The 18,302-nt window shown below is 46.7% G+C and overlaps 2 protein-coding genes across 3 annotated transcripts in view; one reads left to right on the top strand and one right to left on the bottom strand.

Moving 5' to 3' along the window:
* The first annotated feature begins 588 nt into the window (after positions 1-588).
* On the top strand, positions 589-17,894 carry ippk (inositol 1,3,4,5,6-pentakisphosphate 2-kinase). 2 transcript variants are annotated; one of them, XM_076025145.1, is made up of 15 exons: positions 589-811; positions 2,472-2,531; positions 6,326-6,421; positions 7,974-8,040; positions 8,277-8,395; positions 8,605-8,694; positions 9,214-9,272; positions 9,544-9,616; positions 10,137-10,289; positions 10,446-10,566; positions 11,156-11,291; positions 11,589-11,691; positions 12,914-13,005; positions 14,770-16,607; positions 16,664-17,894. In XM_076025145.1, exons 1-14 carry the CDS (start codon positions 731-733, stop codon positions 15,011-15,013), a joined length of 1,494 nt encoding a protein of 497 aa, XP_075881260.1. In that variant the 5' UTR covers positions 589-730; the 3' UTR covers positions 15,014-16,607; positions 16,664-17,894. The 2 variants fall into 2 exon arrangements, with proteins under 2 accessions (XP_075881260.1, XP_075881259.1); XM_076025144.1 differs by having other exon boundaries at positions 14,770-16,611.
* cenpp (centromere protein P) overlaps positions 15,910-18,302 on the bottom strand; it is a 53,724-nt gene continuing 51,331 nt past the window's right edge. The window contains exon 9 of the mRNA XM_076025146.1: positions 15,910-18,089. Within this exon, the coding sequence (XP_075881261.1) occupies positions 17,947-18,089 (143 nt within the window). The 3' untranslated portion in view covers positions 15,910-17,946. The remainder of the gene's footprint in view (positions 18,090-18,302) is intronic.

Raw genomic sequence — 18,302 nt, 5'->3', positions numbered from 1 at the left:
CTTTTTCTTTTTTAAATACATTGTCGCGATGTCAATAATCGGACCAATCATAATGCAATGGGCGTGACAACACTTACACGCGGGACGTTACGTGGCCCATTAAATTGTCAATCCCATACCTACAACGTTGGAAAGATTACCGCAATAAGAATAACCGGAAACGCTTTAAAAATAATAATATGACAGTTCCTAGTAATTCATAGCAAACTTTTACTTGGAATATTAAGGTTTCGTTTTTTTCCCCGGTTATTATTAGTGCTCAATTTACATAGTTGTACTTTTAATCGCGGTTAGAACGTTGGTTGACATTTCATAACTTTGATCTTCCTTGAAAATACTTTATTGAAATTCAATCTTTTTTATATAATAAAGTGATCATGGTATTTAACCACTTAAGTATAACAAAGTTTAACAAACACTTTAGCAAATATTAACTTCACCAAAAAATATAGATATATTTTCGTCTTTCTCTAGCTTTTATTTTGAAATCAAACACGGAAGCTACAGATTGGGACGGTAACTTTTTCTCATGGGGTTGGGCAGAGGCGACCCGTCGTTCTCATTGGATGACGCCCCCTCTCCACCACCGTCGCCGCCACCACCACCACTACTTCTGACTTAACATTAGCAGCCTGTAGTACCAGTCTGAGTCGGAGTAGTTCTATGTTGGCGTGTCCCGCTCGGTGTATTGTCGTGTACGGGGGAGCTCGGGCTTGTCTACGTCGTCGTAATGGAAGTGGACAAAATGGACGAGAACGACTGGAAGTACCACGGAGAGGGCAACAAGAGCCTGGTGGTCTCACACGTACAGGTGACTGACTGAGTGACTGGGCGAGGCTAGCGACAAGCTAAACCAAGTTGGGGCTAACAGGAGCAGGAGGAGTGTGTCTGCGGCTTTAAGAGAACGCACATCGCCCGCTTCGCACTTGTCTATCTTTTTTTTAAATTTAAATTCACGCCACCTTTTGCTTTAGTTGCGCATTCGAGATGTCGGAAACACTTTCCAAAGTATGTCGGCAAGTCGGCGTTGAAGTGTCAACCGTCAGAAATGTCACGTTTCGCCGTCACCGTTGAGCCCGTGTGTGCTAGCTTACCGCGGTGTTTCGTCCATACTGGTTTCCGCTTTAACCGGTTTCCTTGCCGAACAGCAGCAGATGTCCTGCGCCGCCGTCAGCAGATTCGACACAAATTCACAAATATGCACAACATATTAACATTTTCTTTATATTATTATTATTTTTTAAAAATGTAACTAGCGCTCATTTACAGAAGCATATTCGCTGTGGTAGATGTGGGCTGCGACTTTAAGTTCTCCAGTAGTGTGTTGCGCCTGTTTGTGAATTCGTGTCGAATCTTCTGCCGGCGGCGCCGTGTTCGGCAAGGAAACCAATTCAATCGGAAACCAGTAGGAACACAACACCGGGACTTGCTAGGCAACGGCTAAGAGTTCACTTAAATGTCGCTGCAGTCAATGAAGGAGGGGGTGCAAATGCTTGTTTCCCCCATTGGCGACAACAACACATTTAACACTATTGGTCAAGAGGAATGAAAAGTATTTTAAATTAGAGGGTTGAGCTGACTTGGTGTGGTTGGTTCTAATGCAGGGCTGGCTGGAGGCTAGTTGAACATTTAGCAGTTCCTCCAGCAGCTGCTGAGTTCAGATGAAGTTCTCCCCACTCATTCATACTGTTGTTGGGGTTCTAATGGGGGTCCACCTGGTTGTGGTCTTCAGCCCGCTTCTTTTTTAGGGCTCAACTGTCTGCGGCCTCATGCAATGCATGCATGCATGACTGACTGACTGACTGACAGGGGCAGGGCGGTGCGTCACGGTCGCATGTTTAATACAGATTGTAATAGGAACAGTTGAGCTTTCTTTGGTTCTGAGCGTTTACAAAACTGCATTAATGCAGCTCATTGTTCACTGATATCTTCATATACATGTGGTTCCCCCCTTGAGTTGCTACAGGACACGACTGAAGTGAAAGTGACTGCAGCAGTAAAGTAGCACATTAAATAATCTGACTTGATGTTATTTTTCGGGGTGGTTGCTCAAGATTTGACTGTAAAACTTGAGTGTCTGGTCGCTGTCTGTCAAAGTGTTTCAATGACACACAAATGAGAGTTGGCAGCAGTGATGGTAAGAACAGCACCTGTTCAACCTGAAGTGCTTGCTGTCTGTGCTGGCTTGATAATAATGTTGGCGGGGAGGATCTGTCAACGCATTCCCAGGTGTGAGAGCAAGAATGTGAGTTTGTTGAGATCACTGCCGTGCTCTGGAATAGTTAATGGAAACTGAAACGCTCTCTCCTCTGTGATGCATAGCTGTAGTAGTCTGTTCAGTTCTTATCACCGTTATTGTCGCCTCCCCTTTGTCACGAGTGCCACTGGTGCGCTGTCTTGCCTCGACTATTCAGGTGTGACTTATAAATCTGACTTCCGATCATAAACTCACCCGACTTCTGTCCCCGCAGCTCTCCAGGGTTCTCCGGCTGCTGAAGTACCCCGCCGAGGACTCTGAAAACCCACCACAGGTAAATGCATATATTTGTATTTGTGTCTGTCAGTCTGTTTATTGCCTGGTCAAATTTACTGCCTTTGTTTTGTGATGCATAAAACATACGTGGACGCAGGAACGGCTCCTGTGCGAGTTATGAAGTCACAGCTAAACCCTGAACAAGGGTTGGGCCATTCACAGAAGTGTCGTCAGTGTCTTCTGAAATATCAGTTTACATAGCAGGCATCAACATGCCTTTTGCGTCACTGCGTGGTTTTTCTACCTTAAAACCATTGATTTCTTTCTGTCTTTTTAATGAGTCATTGGCTTACAACAGGGAGAATGGCCTTTAACAGTGTTCCCAGCCTGACTGGTGCAGGACTGTGTAGCCGGTGCTTGTCCAGGCTGGACAGGTGTGTTCTCGCTAGACCAGGGGTGTCCAACTCAAATCGGCAGTGGAGCCAAAATGTAAAACTTGGATGAAGTTGCAAGGGCCAGAGTTTGACACCTACGCACTTTGAGTGTTGCTGGACAGGCATAGTTGTAGCAGTCTTGTCGCAGGAGAGTGAGGTGCCCTGTGTCACCGACGGGATGATGAACAGGTCAGCGAGTTGCAGAAGTAACTTTAAAAACTGCTTTACGGTAGAAACGACACGGTTTTGGGCCTGATGAAATATGAATCCAAGGACGATGCAAATTTAAACCGGTTTGAACAGAGGTTGGGCGGCTACAGGTGAGCCGTCAAGCGGAATGTATGGAACGCTAAAAGCAACTCATGGTTTTTTTGTTGTTGTTGATGACAGCATTTCACGTTTTTTAAATTAGACTATTGATGTCACTGAGCTTAGCAAGGCTGCAGTATCTTTTTTTTTTTAAACAGTTTTCAGAGACTTAATACAAGAAAATATTTGATAAAAATGTGTAATTCGACTGCTTCCAGGTGCACTTTGAAAAAAATACCTACATGTATACAAAAACCGCAAACAAGGTGAAAACAAACGGAACCTAAAACCAGCGACTGTCTTCAACAACAACAACAAAGTCCTCGTCCCCCAATGTGTTTCTTTTCAAATGTTGCGTCGTATATATTGTGTCAAATTTGCCCTCATCCACTCGGTGGCTCACTGAGAGTAAATTCAGAGTTTAATGGCTGCTGCACATTTCAAAACAAGTGGAGACAGTGCCAACAAAGGACTCGGAAAGCAGTAGAACGCTCAAAACCACCTGTTCGGAACAGTCCACAAATAAACAGGGTCTCTGGTAACGTTGATAATATCATGAGCAGCGATGAAAGGCTCATCCTGGGGAAAAAAAGGCTGAGCTGTTCACTCGCGGGTACAGAGGGGCTCGCAACGTTCTGTGGAAAAACACGAGCGCTAAACTTCAAAACCTTTGGCGGTGAACACAGTTTGTTTGGAAAGAAATGATCGCATTCTGCTTTTTATTGGGGTTTCGAGCGTCGCAGCCTTTTCAGAAGCAGGGGTACAAAGAGTTTTGCAACAGATGATGAATGCAGCGAGTGGCAGTGAGTCGACACGCTGCCGAGTTGCAAGCCTAAAATAACGAGTGATAAGCAGCGTACAAAGCGGACGTTGAGATGAACATCTTGGCCAATGTTTGTTTTATTTTAGTTTGTTGTTTTTTTTTTTAAACGCCAATGGTGGAATCACAGAAATGCGGCCGCCTCCCGTAAAATAGCATTTGAATGTGATAATTGACCTCATGGCTGATCTGTTAACTGAAAGTAAGTTTGCCTAGTTAAGATATCGTTCAATAGAAAAGAGGTTTGTTCACACTGCACGTGGTCTGTCGATGATCACATGAGCTCTGATAACAGTCGACTAATGGAACACGTTGCATCAAAACTCCTCCCCTCCCCCCCACTGTGATTAAGTCTGTCAGCTGGTCTCTCGGAAACGGGGGCCGATTGCTGACACACACACACACGTGGAAGAAACAGCCTCATAGCTTCACTGGGTGGAGCCACTTTGACATTCTGTTTCTAGACCAGGCGTGGGAAAACTACGGCCCGGGGACCATATACTGCCGATTGAGCTTTTCAAACCGGGCCCGCCGAACTTGAAGAAATGACATTAATAGTGAGTGCGACATAAAACGCCTGTATTTCATCATCAAGAGCTAAATACCGCGGGGCTTCAAGGACACACATTTTGTTGTAACTTTGCTTTGGTTCATATCCAGTTGACATTACAGCACATGTTTCCTACATATCCCATGATGTGTTTTTATCTCCTATGAGGTGGCTCACCAAAACACTCTCAACACACTCAAATTTTTCGAACCCACTGTGGCCCACCAGTCAAAAAGTTTGCCCGCCCCTCCTCGAGAGTGAGGAAGCGTCAGCTGGCAGTGGAACATAAGAACTGATTTGTCAAGCCTCACTGGTTTTCTTCCAGGAGGCGGAAACTGAGCATAAAGCTGCTTTCAGTACTATTCTTCCTCTTTTTTTTTTCTTTTTTTTTTTTAAAGAAAAAAATCTGGACCCGCATAGTTTGTTTGCCTTTTTGTGGGTAACTTTTTTTCTTTGTAAATAGCTTCTCCACCTTTGGGTGCAGCCTTGTCGCTCTTCTTAACCCTTAAGACTTAAAGTTTGTAAGACCCTAAGGGTTCCCTCTGAGCACAAACCTTTGAAAATAAATCTAATCTTCAGCTGTTCAAAAGATTGCGTAACGCATCGCGACGCAGTGAAGAAGTGGTCTGGGTGTTTCCACCTGCACAGACAGACAGACAGACTGACTGACTGACTGGCTGACAGACAAAATGCACTTACTCGTCCCACGACGGGCCCTCTTCCAATTTGCTCATGCAAATCGAGAGTGGTTGCATTCTTTGCTGCTTTTTACAATTGTCCCTTTTTTCGCCAGGATTTGCAAAAATGTCTGCGTGGAATGCAGAACGTAGATTTACTCAGTCTTCAAGTTTTCCGAAGGCTTAAAGGGGACCAAAGTTGTTTCTGGGGGGTTCTGCTCCGTGGCCGGACCCACCCAGCACGGGACGCCGTGTCCAGTTGTGAAGGAAATGGATAGGAGCACGCACTCTCAAATAAAGATATCAAAGAGGTGCAGGGCCCTGACAATTCGATCAGAAAAATGAAAAAAGCGGCCAGCAACTCTCCACTGCGGTGAAGGAGACTCACAACCAGGTCTGTGGATCATCACCAGTCATGAGGTCGCAGTTCCGGGAAAGACACTCTCCGCTCAAATGTATTTTTAGTGCACCAGCAAAGTGCCGTTGTTTAACATTGTGTATGAGAATAAACAGAGCCGCAGTCCACAACATGACTCGGCAAAAACGGCCCAGATGGAAAAAGAAGACTTTCCAAGATTTTGTCAGCAAATCAGCCTTGTAACCTTTAGTGCGTATGTGTCTTTCTTGTAGTCTTTATACACAATAAGAAATATAGTGTGTGTGTGTGTGTGTGTGTGTGTGTGTGTGTGTGTGTGTGTGTGTGTGTGTGTGTGTGTGTGTGTGTGTGTGTGTGTGTGTGTGTGTGTGTGTGTGTGTGTGTGTGTGTGTGTGTGTGTCATCTCCTGATCAGTCAACCGTGTGGGAACAATGACTTTCTCTGCAGCAGCAGCAGCCCACGGCCAAATACCTGCGAGTGAGTTTGAGTTCCAGCGTTCGGCTCCACAAGGCCGAACGCTCGGCCGTGAACTCGCTGCCAAACGAGTTGCTCGGCATCGGTCGGAATGAGCTCGTCTTTGCTTGCTGTGGAAACCTGAACTTTTCCAGTTGACCGACGTGCATGCTTAAAGCGGATCGCCGAGCGATCGGGTGTGTGACTCACTGGCCGTGCGCTTTGCCTTGCAGACGGTGGAGCAGGCCTTCAGGCAGATCCAGAACGTCGTGGACTTCAGCTCCAACATCATGAGCAGCCTGCTGGGGGAGAAGTTTGTCCACAGCGGGGTCAGTGCTCTCATCCTCTACTCGGGAAAATCAGGTTTTATAGCGTCATGCTCACAACTTTGTCCCGAGGCTCAAGAGAAAAAAGAAATACAGTTGAAGTTTCCTGAACTCTGCAATAATAAAATCCAGAATAATCTAGAACAGGGGTCGGCAACCTGCGGCTCTGCAGTGGCTCCCTTTAGCGTTGGGGAAAAAACAACAACAACAACCTAATAACATGGAAATACAGTTTGGCCATTGTAGCCCGTTTTTAGATTTCACGAAGCCGTCTCCAAAAATATCCACATGTACACGGAAACGCTGGGAAGTACTTCCGCCTGGCCCTAGGTGGCGCTGTGGTTTTACGCCCTGAATGCGGAAGAAGAAGACCTGGAGCCCGGTGGAAACACCCCCACCCCACACACACGCACACACTTTATTCAAGAATAATATATACAAACATTTAAGGCACATTATTATAATAATAGGAAGCCAACGTTGGGGCAGCGAGGCCGGTGAATTTACAGAAGTAGCAGCTCGCTAACATAGCACTGGGAAGACCATCTTTGCGCCGTATCCACAAAGTTTTTTATTTTTTATTTTTTATTTTTTTTGCGCTAATCATATGCCGGCGCAAAAGCGCCCAGAAATGTGGCACACGATGAGTCAGAAGCACAAATTGCGCTCTTGTAACCCTGCCGCATTTTGCGTCACTCACCGGACGTTTAATTTCCAACGAAATGCGTTCTTAATTCATTTATTTTTTGCTGGCAAATAGGCTCCGGATGAACGTTATTTGATGGAAGATGGGGCAAGATGGCTCTTTTGACAATGAAGGTTGCCAACCTGATCTAGAATACGCTGCAGTTTTAATAACTAATGGTGGTAATTTTGTGCCACAGCTGGTTCACCTTAAAAACCTACAGGTGGACAATTATAAATAGTGTTTCTGAAAAGTATTTTCTCACCTGAAGCCATGAAAGCCAACAGACGGCAGGATTGTGAACGGAGGATTTGGGGATGATTTCCTCACCGCCGCCTCCACAGAGCCGATGCCGCTGTTGTGAACGCAATAGAAAAACGCTTCTTCATGACTCGTCGGTGAGCAGCAGCACAGCTCTCATCGCATTAACTGTTCCAATCGAAGGATTAATCTTGTCCAAATAACATCTAGTGTTCCCAGGAGACTATAAATACACAGCGGCAGCACACGCTGCTGCTGCGGGGCTGCACCACGTGTGCAGTCATTGTGCGTTCATAGTAGAGCGCTTTGCAGTTTAGTTGTATTTGTTTTGTTTTATTTCTGATTGATAAAAGAATGGATTGGACGTGTAAAGTAGTTTTGTTAAATTTGTTAAATTACACTCTTATTGTCTGTGTATGACTGTAATATACATAATATGTAGTAAAGACGTGAGCCGTGCACTTGTGTTTATTAAAACCATAGTAATTAGAATAAACAGTATGCCGTGTCAACACTGCGAGAGCAACATCATCGGCTCGCGTTCCAGCAATCCATCAAAATGTTGTTTGCATACGTTAACAAAGCTCACCAACTTCCTCCTCTGTGCAGGAAGTGGTTAAACTGCCACTGGAGTTTGTGAGACAGCTGTCAATCAAAGTACAACATCAAAGACCAGGTACTCGTACACACGCAAGTAAAAGGCTGTTTCGCATCTTCTTCTTCGTCCTCTGGATGTTCATGCACGTCGCTAAAAGCAGTCAGCCTGAATATTTTTGATCCAATATGTCAACCAGGAGAGGCTGACTTGAGTTGTGATTAGTCATTACAAATAATCACACAAACCAGTCGGCCTGTATTGAACTGAAGTAACGAGCCGAACACACGAATGACGACAAGTTTCTCTTTGTTCAGCGTGGCGCTGTGACAAGGTGATGGACATCTACAGCGGCTGCGCTCTGTGTCTCCCCAACCTGACATATCCGGTCCTCTACCAGCCGACACACACTCCTCCCCTCTGCATCGAGATCAAGGTACTTGGGCTCGCAGCGCTCTCGAGGTTCTGCAACGTGCAACGTGTTTTGAAACGGTGGTTTTTCGGAGGCTGCAGTCTTGAAGACGCGCGACTTGTTCGCGCGGGCAGACGAACCGGATGCAACGTCACACGATTGTGTGACTGTGATTGTAACTCAGTTTCTGTGTCTGTGTGTGTGTCTGTTTGTATTGTGTTCTGTGGTTTCAGCCCAAGTGTGGCTTTCTGCCGTCCTCCAAACACGTGAGCAAAGACATCAAGACCAAAGTTTGTCGCTTCTGCATGCACCAACTTTACAAGGTAACGCAACCCCACTGAAAATGTCAGCAGTGCAGTATGAATATAGAAAATTATTTTGCGGCAGCGATTCAAAGTTATCGAACTCAGCAACTATATTCAACACTTACACACTCAACATTTTTGTGAGAGCAACCAGCTCCCACTCGACTGACACCATCAACTCTACACACTCGAGTTAAATTCATCCCTCGCCAGGAATTCAATAATAAATCTAGAATAGAACTAGTGAAAATCTGATAAATGATGTCATATTTTATAATGCAAATAAGAGAATGCATGTTGTTTTCCCAGTTGCTTCTGGGTATTTTGCAGGGTCAGATTCATAAAATCACCTTTTTTAAAAAAATCAGATGCATTCATTTGCGAGACCCATGATCCATCAGTCTCACACGTCAGCTGTAGAAGTGAACACGTGTTCATCACCGTCAGGCTTCAATCAGACCAAGGAAGGCAACAAAGCGTAAACCAGTCTCCGTCCGTGTTGCCTAAATGTCAAACCACTTGTGTGTCTGTGTGCAGGTGGCCAGTGGGAAGTGGAAGAGACGCAGCCTGTACTGTCCTCTGGACCTGTTCTCAGGGTGAGACAAAAGCCGCTGGACAGCGAAACAGTGATCATGCATGAAACTAGAACTTTAAATTGTGGTCAGTTTTGGCTGCTCTTGTTTCGAACATTTGAAGAAAACACAGGAGAATAGACGTGCAGACAGAGACGCCATCTCCACTCGGTGCAATGTTAAAGACACAGTGACCATCGTGTTGGGCAGCAGCAGCAGCAGCAGCAGCAGCAGCAGCAGCAGCAGCAGCAGCAGCGTTCTCCCCCAGCTGATCCTCTCTGCTTTCTGTAAACAGGAGCAGACAGAGGATGCACTTTGCCATCAGACAGCTGATAGAAGAACCTCAGAACAACTTCAAGATCTTCAAGGTGACACAGACTGACGTGACTCTCTCTCTCTCTCTCTCTCTCTCTCTCTCTCTCTCTCGCTCTGTCTCTCTGTCTCTCTGTCTCTCTCTCTCTCACACACAAACACACCCACCTGTGGATCTCTCTCTCTCTCTCCCTCTCTCTCTCTCTCTCTCTCTCTCTCTCTCTCTCTCTCTCTCTCTCTCTCTCTCTCTCCCCCTCACAAACACACCCACCTGTGGATCTGTCTCTGTCTCTGGCTCTCACTCTCTCTCTCACTCTCTCTCTCTCTCTCTCTGTCACACTCACACACACACACACCTGTGGAACCAGTTGTGTTTATATGAAAACATTAAGTTGTATAAGCAACACAGCATCATCCAGTCACACTGCTTCAAGTCTTTGCTAAAATGACAAGATATGATCAGACTGGACATATTTCTTCAGTTCGGCTATTGTGAAGATTTACATATGTAATGTTTATACACGTTCTATTGAGATTGTATAACTAGAGTCATTTGTGTGTGTGTTTGCGTGTCAGGGTGGTCAGTGCATCTACAGCAGTAAGGAGGGCAGCGACGACTTGTTGGACATGAACTCTCTGCTGCACCACCTCAGACCGTACTTCCTGCACGGAAACAACCGGGTCAACGGTCACCTGACCAGCAAAGCGCTCCTCAGCGACTTCGTCCAGGTAGAGCGCATCCACGAAATTCATCCACTTGCGATTGGCCAATTCAGTTGCGCTGACAAGCAACAGGTGTCGCCAGGGGGAAAACCCTGCTTTTCCTTCAGTTGTTTAAAGAGCTGACGCTAAAGTGGCGTTTGATTGGGGCTGTTTTGTCTGCAGGTCCTGGCCAACGCCCTGCTGAGCAGCAAAGGAGGAGAGGGAGGGGTGGCGACGGACCGACACGGAGAGGCCCGGAGCTTCTGTGAAGCCAGCCTCTTCAGCAGGGAGAGGAGTCGTCACGGTCAGAAGATTCTTCTCTTCTCCTCCGGTTCCTCTTTTGGAACAGTTGGCATACTTCTTCTTTCATGTTTGTTTTACTTCCTGTAAAACAGTGTGTGTGTGTGTGTGTGTGTGTGTGTGTGTGTGTGTGTGTGTGTGTGTGTGTGTGTGTGTGTGTGTGTGTGTGTGTGTGTGTGTGTGTGTGTGTGTGTGTGTGTGTGTGTGTGTGTGTGTGTGTGTGTGTGTTTTTGGCCCCCTCCCTCAGAAATAAATCAGTATTGTCATTTTAAAAGTAAAGTGAGATATCATAAGTTAAATATGACAAGTAAAAATATCATAAGTCTTAAATCAGTCTGAGCCGTCACTGTGTGTGTGCCTGCCTGCCTGTGTGCATTGCTTCTCTCACACACAAAGACTCTTACATAATCAGCCCCCCTTTTCAGAAAACGTCTCGTCGACGTGTCGCTCAAGACATCGGAATCCGATTGCGTAAACGCACGGACTCGAGCAGCCGACTCTTAAATAAATCCCTCTCAGATTTTAACCATCAAACAGCCGCAGAGTCGCGAGTTGTAACTTTTGGTCTTTCCTGCGTGTTTCTGTGTCTGCAGGCTCTCAGAGTTTGCCCGGCGACAGCGTGCTGTCCAGGATCCTCCAGGCTCAGATGCTGGACACGCACGACATCGAAGGCCTTTACCCGCTGTACCGCCGCGTGGAGAAGCACCTCCAGGACTTCCCCAAGGAGAGGTATGGCAGTGGGTTGACCGCACTTCGGTTTCTTTTCCCCAAGTAGAGTTGTAACACTCGAGATTGGTCTTGGTCTCAAGACCATTTTTTAAAAAATTTTTTTTTAGGATAATTGTTTTCAGTTTTTTTTATTTTTCTTTGAAATATAAAGTCTTGGTTTTGTCTTGGTCTTGAAGCCCAGATGTTTTGGTCTCAATCTCGATACTGTGCGGTCTTGATAATGACTTGGTCTCGGTTGGTGCTGTCTCGACTGCAACACTACTCCCCGAGTGTGAAATCACTTCCTGCCTTTGTCAGAACTCGCCTTCAGATGGACGGCCCGTACGACGAGGCCTTCCTGGAGAAGATCCAGAAGTGTCCGGCGGAAGACGACGGTTCCGTGGAGTACGCCGTCGCCAAGGTCGGTGGGAGTCCTTCCTGAAGCCGCGCGGTCACTCCAGAGCCGTTCAGATTAAAGGTCCAGTGTGTAAAAAAAAAAAAGAAAAAAAAAAAGAAAAATTCAGGAAGGCCTCCTTAAGAAGTGGCAGCTCAAGATAGCAGCTAACTAGAAGAAAGACGCTTATTGCGCTGTGTGTTCTTACATGCATGACAACTGGCGGAGCAGGAACAGGTTCGGTGATGGGTTCAGCGTTTCATCACGACGTTGTGAAATGATGCGTTGTTCGCACACACAGAGCTGCAGCAACACGGCCGCGTTACTGCCTGAGGGAACCTCGGCGGCAACGTGTTGGTGCAGGTAGAGCCGTCTTGCCTCACACTGTTATCACTGAGGCACAAAAGGCGTGTTTTTTTTTCACCTCATCTGCCGTGGTGCATCTATAACCCTCTGACAGGGAAGGAGTTACAGATGTAACCCTGCTTCATTTTAACACTGTGAGCGTGTCAAGTCAAATGCAGGGGTCTCTGTGAGCAGGTGTAGCTGCTGTTCTGACGCTGGCTTCAAAAGTTAAGTGCACAATATTTGGAGATTTTGAAGAAACGGCGACATGAAGTGGTTACATTTTAGATTGCGGCATCTTTCACGCTCTCTCTACCCCTCCTAAGCTTGCCAGTGAGCTACCCGTACCAAACCTCGATTCCTCGTCCACCTTCTTCTTCGTTGGTTTATTTGAAGATGCCAGCAGTCACCCTAATTACAAAACACACCGTCAGGCCGCTGGATTGTCCACACCAGGCTTCCTTAGAAATGTGGCGGTGCAAGATGGCAGCTAACAGAAAGCAGACCCTTGCTGTTTATCTCACATCATGAGAACCATTCTAAGGGTGGGAAAACCAAATGACCTTTATTGTACTGCGATTACACAGTTTTATTAATGTATTTATGGGCAGTATATTCAGCTTTTACCTATAGGAAAATCACAAATCAAGCCAAATATTACACACTGGACCTTTAATAAAGCTTGCAAATAGACTTTTCCTGTTCTGCTTCCACTGGCGGTCGTGGGTCGGTAGTAACATCTAGTGGCCAAAGTCGGGACACCGCTGTCTAACCCGGTCCATTGCTCAGGAAGAAACCTCAGATTGTGTTTTGTTTAAACCAAAATAAATGGAAAAACACGTGGATGTGATGCAATTTCTGTACCTCTTATGTATTTTTTTTTTGACCTTGGCGTTGACCTCAGGTCCATCAGTACCGCATCGCCATGACAGCCAAGGACTGCTCCATCATGGTGACCCTGGTGCCCGGCAGTGAAGAGGAGGAGGAGGATGAAAGGTGAGAGCTTGGATCACACAGAAGTAGGCCTGGGCGATATGGCAATTTTTTTTATCACGATATGTTTTCTTATATTGCTTGATGTCGATAATTATCACGATATGAATTTTTTTTTATCAATAATAGTTTTAATATTAGTATTCTCCTTGGACCGCAAAGAAACCAGAAGGATTATTTTTATATATTTATTGTTAGAATGTATGACAATACAAAACATTCAACAACAACCCGACAGAACCAAGACATTTGTATTATGTTTTACATCTTAGATGTACTGAAATAATATAACTTAAATGTTGAGGATTATGTGTCTTGTTTTTAACATCTCTCAAACATTTTAGAGGTAGTGTACTAAACTGATTAAATAAAATAAAAACAAAAATAAAAATAGGTACAGACAGACAGTACAATATTGCACGTCACTGCTCTGGTTATGTTTCTGTACCGCATCGATTTTTTTTCTTGAACGGGGTAGCTGCGTTAAAGGCTGACTGTATTGTTGTTTGACGAGCAACTGTTTGCGGGAGTATCACGCAGCACGCTCCCCCTGGGCTCTTGCAGCAGTGCGTTGTCTTTAGCGTTACCTGCGGGGAGGCTAGCAATAAAACGTAAACTCTGGCTTTCATATCATTCTTTATCGTGGTACTTCTTGAGATGTTGAAAGAGGTTCGTGGTGTTTCCCGTTTTGCTTGGGACTATTCTCCGACATTATTTGCAGCCTAACTGGTATTGCCTTTCTTCGCCACTATTTCATCCTGCTGGATGTTTTCAGATTCCTCCTCACCCTCGGTGTCAGGGGTACAGTTCTCAGGCACATTTTGGACAGTTTCTTCACTTCCCTCGACTTCTGATTGCTCCTCGCTACTCATTTCTACATGTTCCTATAACTAGCTTTAGCGGACGGCTGTGTGTGTGTCTCCCATCTGAGTTGTTGTGAGCGAGAGGAGGCGGGTGGAGGGAAGGAGGCACGCCGTTGTTTCTCTGCTGGGATTGGCTGTTCATTTAGCACGCTCTTGTTTCTCTCCTGTGGGATTGGTTGGGTTATCGAAATAACAGCTCATGCATTTATCATCGTTATCGTGGAGTTTTTAATCGCTATTATCGTAATCGATTTATCGCCCAGGCCTACACAGAAGTGTATTGGCTTGGCTCCAAATCAAATCAAGCTTTCTTTATACAGCACCAACACAAGGTGCATGACAAAAATAATATTAAAAAATGAAACATTTAACAGAAGAGCAGCAGTTAATTTAAACCCTCCCCCCAAACAGTGGTAAATGTGGCAGGGCACCGAGGAAGCAAAAAGAGGAAGCCGCCACCCATGGGTGTGCAAGTTTATTAATAAAGCTAAATAAACCTGTCCAGATGTTTCCCGTCTCTGCTGATGTCGCCTCGCTGACGCCCGAGAAATTGCTGTTTTGTTTCACGACCCCATTAATTCTAATGCAAGTGCTCAAACATGAGTGTCTGTCAGCTCATTGTGCGACTGATGTTCCTACTGTAGTTCTCATCACTTCAGCCACTTGTGGTGATTTTTTTTCTTCTTTCTTTCTTTCTTTTTTTTTTTTTGCAAATCAGAGTGCAGTATGCAATGAATTCCAGCAGGTGGAGCCAGACATCAACCTAAGCGCGTTTAGTCTTTTCTCAAGAATTTCTGTCAACTCTCTCCTTTTCTTCCTCTACCTCTGTCCCCACCCTCCTCCTCACGCTCCTCCTCTACCCCCCAACCACCTCCTCTTCCTCCTCTTCCTCCTCCTCCTCCAGCCCGAGGCGACTCAGGGACTTCCCGTCACCCAGGCCTCCTGCTTTCTCCCCCCTGGTCTCCATCTTGGATCTGGACCCCAAGCCGTTGGACAGCATCCCCTGCCAGCTGTGCCTGGACCAGAGGATTGTGTCTTTCTACCTGAGGACTGGCGGCGCCCTGCCGAGAGGCTCCCTCCCGCCGCTGCCGCCCATCTTCACAGCGGTGGAGAGGGACGACTGCACGCTGCTCTTTCACCCCGTGTAAAACAAAAACAGACAAACAAAAAGGACTTTGACGTCGCCAGAGCTCCTCATCCGAGATGTCACTGCAGCACTTTCTGGTCATCGGCTCTGCCTGCGTCCTCTCTCCGTTCGGTCACCTTCACATCCTCCTGCTGACGTTTCTGTTACTGATTCTAGAGCCTTGTTGCGACCGGTCGCCCTGAAGCTCCCACCAGAAGGCGGGCGGCAGCGCTGCTACTTCCACCGCCTTGCTGGACCTTCTTGGTTTCTTCAACCTCTCCCGGTGGGACTTTGGAACCGACTCCCCTTTAACAGTGAGGCTCTAGGGCGCATCTTCACTCCGAGATTCTGCAGATCAAGCAGGGCCCTGCTCTTCACTCCCTGCTGTTTCCGGGCGATTAATCACCGACTTCAGAAAAAGGAAGCGGCTTCATGGAACTGTCCCGTTCAGGTGCTATCGGCCGCAAGAACTGAGGTCTCGGATCCTCTGGAAGTTCTAGCAGGTCGGGAGAAGGAAAGGGGAGCAAAGGTGTGGGAGAGATCAGCAGATCTCAGCGGCTGTATTGAATGTAGGCGGGGGTCTCTGGAAGAACCAAAATGGCCGATGGGATTATTTAATGGTCTGTGGAAGGCGGAGCAACTCGGAGCTTTGGATCCTGGAAGGAGCTTCAGTTCAGATCGGCGACTCTGTTTTGAAAACCATCAGCCTTCAGATTTCCTGCTGAAATGTTCCTCCTCCAGCTGCGTTTGTGCGGCGGCTCCTTTCATCCACATCTCTCCGGAGGCCTTTTGTCCAAAGAGGTTCGAAGACATCAAAATTCTGCGGAAGAGCGAATCCCGCCTCAAAGTATCAAAGCATTAAACTTTTCAGTTCAAATACAACCCTCAGCCATCGGAAAGGTTTTTTTTCCCCAAAACTCTTTAAACTGTTCATTTAAAGAGTTTTGTTTCTTTTCTCCGTGAAGCTGAAGCGGACTTCTCAGGCGCACGCCATCATAGAAACGTCAAAACTCAAGCGGTGTCTGGAGAAGAGGAGAAAGCAGATCAGCACAGGAGAAAATTCCCTTCAGTCTCTGACACTAGCCGAGGTGAATTTCCAGCACAATACTTGATCAACATCTCGACGTACTTTTACTGATACCAGTTTGCACGGAGCCGCTGGATCCGGATCGTATTAACCTCAACAAGTCCGCCTGCGGCCGTGCGGCCGCGCTCGAGTCGTGTCGGCGAACCGACGCGTCATTAAGTTGTTACCGGTCGACTCTGCAGCCGTCGACTGACCTCACACTTCAGTGCGGAGCTGCTTCCTGCTCACAAACGTTACTAATTCCCACCGATCCTACGATGTCATGGCTCGTCGCGTGACTTCACCAGCGGGGGGCGGGGCGGGTGGGGTGGAGCGTGGAGACGGGAAGGAGGAGCGGGAAAGGCTTGTCCTTGCGTCTCACGGGCAAAGGCTGCTGGGTAACTCGAGGTGTAGCTTGCGTGTCACGTGATGCTCTGCTGGATTTTTGTCGTGCCATAAGTGGCTTGTTGTGCGTTTGTCAACGTGCCTAAATGTCGTGTGTGTGTGTGTGTGTGTGTGTGTGTGTGTGTGTGTGTGTGTGTGTGTGTGTGTGTGTGTGTGTGTGTGTGTGTGTGTGTGTGTGTGTGTGTGTGTGTGTGTCAAAAGCTGCGATCACAGCTGAGATGTCAGATTCTTACAAGTGCGTTAGTTACGTCGCCTCTGTCCAAGCTGACCCCAGGTCAGATCCAGATCTCTGGGTGGGTCTGACGAGCTGAAGGCAGCGCAGGCAGGCTTGGTTATCAGCTGGACGACAAGCGACGCGTCTGGAGGACGACGAGACCCGATGAGAGCGATCGCCCCCACCGCGGTCCGCCCAGGGCTGGCTTCCGTTCCCCAGCCTGCGATCCAACCGAGTCCAGATGTCTGTTGTTTGGCCGTCAGGTTCAAACTTCAGCGACGGTGAGCTCATCGTCCTCCAGACGCAGCAGCAGCAGAGGCGTCGAACTGGCAACCCTTCAGTCTCGCTGTCCGACCTCCAGACTGTCAAAAAGCCCAAAAACACGCTGCGACTCACAGTCGTCCCTCAGTCCTTCTGATCGTCGTCCTGACTGTCAGCGAACAGACGTCAGGACGTCCATCAGAAAACTAAAGCAACACCTGGCTGCTTGTTAACCACATCCACCTGTTCAGACTGAGGTTCAAGGCCGGGGGGCTGGACAGCAGATCCACTTCAGGTCCAGCAGGCAGCGGGATGGGAGCACGAAGGGGGGCAGCTGGCATTCAAACAAAGGATTCATTTGGTTTTCAAACTCGTAAAAATTGGTCTGAACATGTTGTACGTTCTCAACGGAGACAAAACGAGAGCCGAGGGAAGGAAAAAGTCACCCGAGTGATTTTATTTTGTTACTTTCTTACTAAAACTATTTTTCACCTGGTGGTCTGCTCGTGTGTTTGGTGAATAAGGGGCTCGAGTTTAAAGTCAAACATCGTAGGATTTGAGATTTTTTTTTGTTGATAAACTACACTAACTGGGGGTTTGAAAACAAAAAGTTGCACTGGAGAGATTTTAAACGATGACGGAAATGGTTTCTGAAATCACGTGGAAACGTTTGGTCAGAGTTTGAGAAGCGGTGAGCTGGACTGTGATTGGCCGTTTGCCTCCTCCTGCTGCCTGAAGGACAGAATCGCTGCAGCGCTGTGAGTCCTGCAGACTTTGCGACGAGTGTGTTTGTAAATAGCGCAGAGAAGAAAACTATGAGAATACAAAGTCGACACTTTTGTCTGGCATTTTGTATTTAAATTATTTATTTTTGTAGGATTTTGACCGACGAGCTGCTGTCACAGTTGTGCTCTTTCTATTGAATAAAGATTTCTAACGGACTAAAACCAAACCTCTGTTCTCTTCATGTGTCCATCAGTTTTGCTATGAAAATAAACTTGTCTACTTGTCATGCTGAGAGCTCAGTGGGCGGCAAGAGGCCAACCGCCCTGATCATCGACTCCAAGGCGGCTTCAGGTCCCAGAATCCTCAGCAGGCTGTGAAAAGCTTCCGCAGCGCCGCCTAGAGACTCCGAGGGGAACAACTGCAAAGCTGAAAGAAACAGAAAAAGTTTTTTCTCACCCGGATTATCAAGAGATAGATGCTGCATTGTGGCCTACCCTGATAAATCCAATAAACTGAGAAATAAAAACAAAACATTTAAAAATGCAGAGGGAAGATGTGTTTAATGTGTTTGCTATATGTTTTCTCAAACACAATTGAAATATGAAGTGCAGGCATTGGTCAAACAAACCACACATCACC

This window comes from Nelusetta ayraudi, unplaced genomic scaffold, assembly GCF_046127955.1.
Source record: "Nelusetta ayraudi isolate G7.1 ecotype Tasmania unplaced genomic scaffold, CSIRO-AGI_Nayr_v1 ptg000017l, whole genome shotgun sequence".
Lineage (NCBI taxonomy): Eukaryota > Metazoa > Chordata > Actinopteri > Tetraodontiformes > Monacanthidae > Nelusetta > Nelusetta ayraudi.
This window is presented reverse-complemented; position numbering and strand designations above follow the sequence as displayed.

Bases quoted from the DNA above. Each gene is read 5' to 3' on its own strand.
- ippk (XM_076025145.1), top strand. From the start codon at position 731: ATGGAAGTGGACAAAATGGACGAGAACGACTGGAAGTACCACGGAGAG. The intron at 812-2,471 runs GTGACTGACTGA...CTGTCCCCGCAG, and splicing joins TGGTGGTCTCACACGTACAG to CTCTCCAGGGTTCTCCGGCT. The intron at 8,396-8,604 runs GTACTTGGGCTC...CTGTGGTTTCAG, and splicing joins CCCTCTGCATCGAGATCAAG to CCCAAGTGTGGCTTTCTGCC.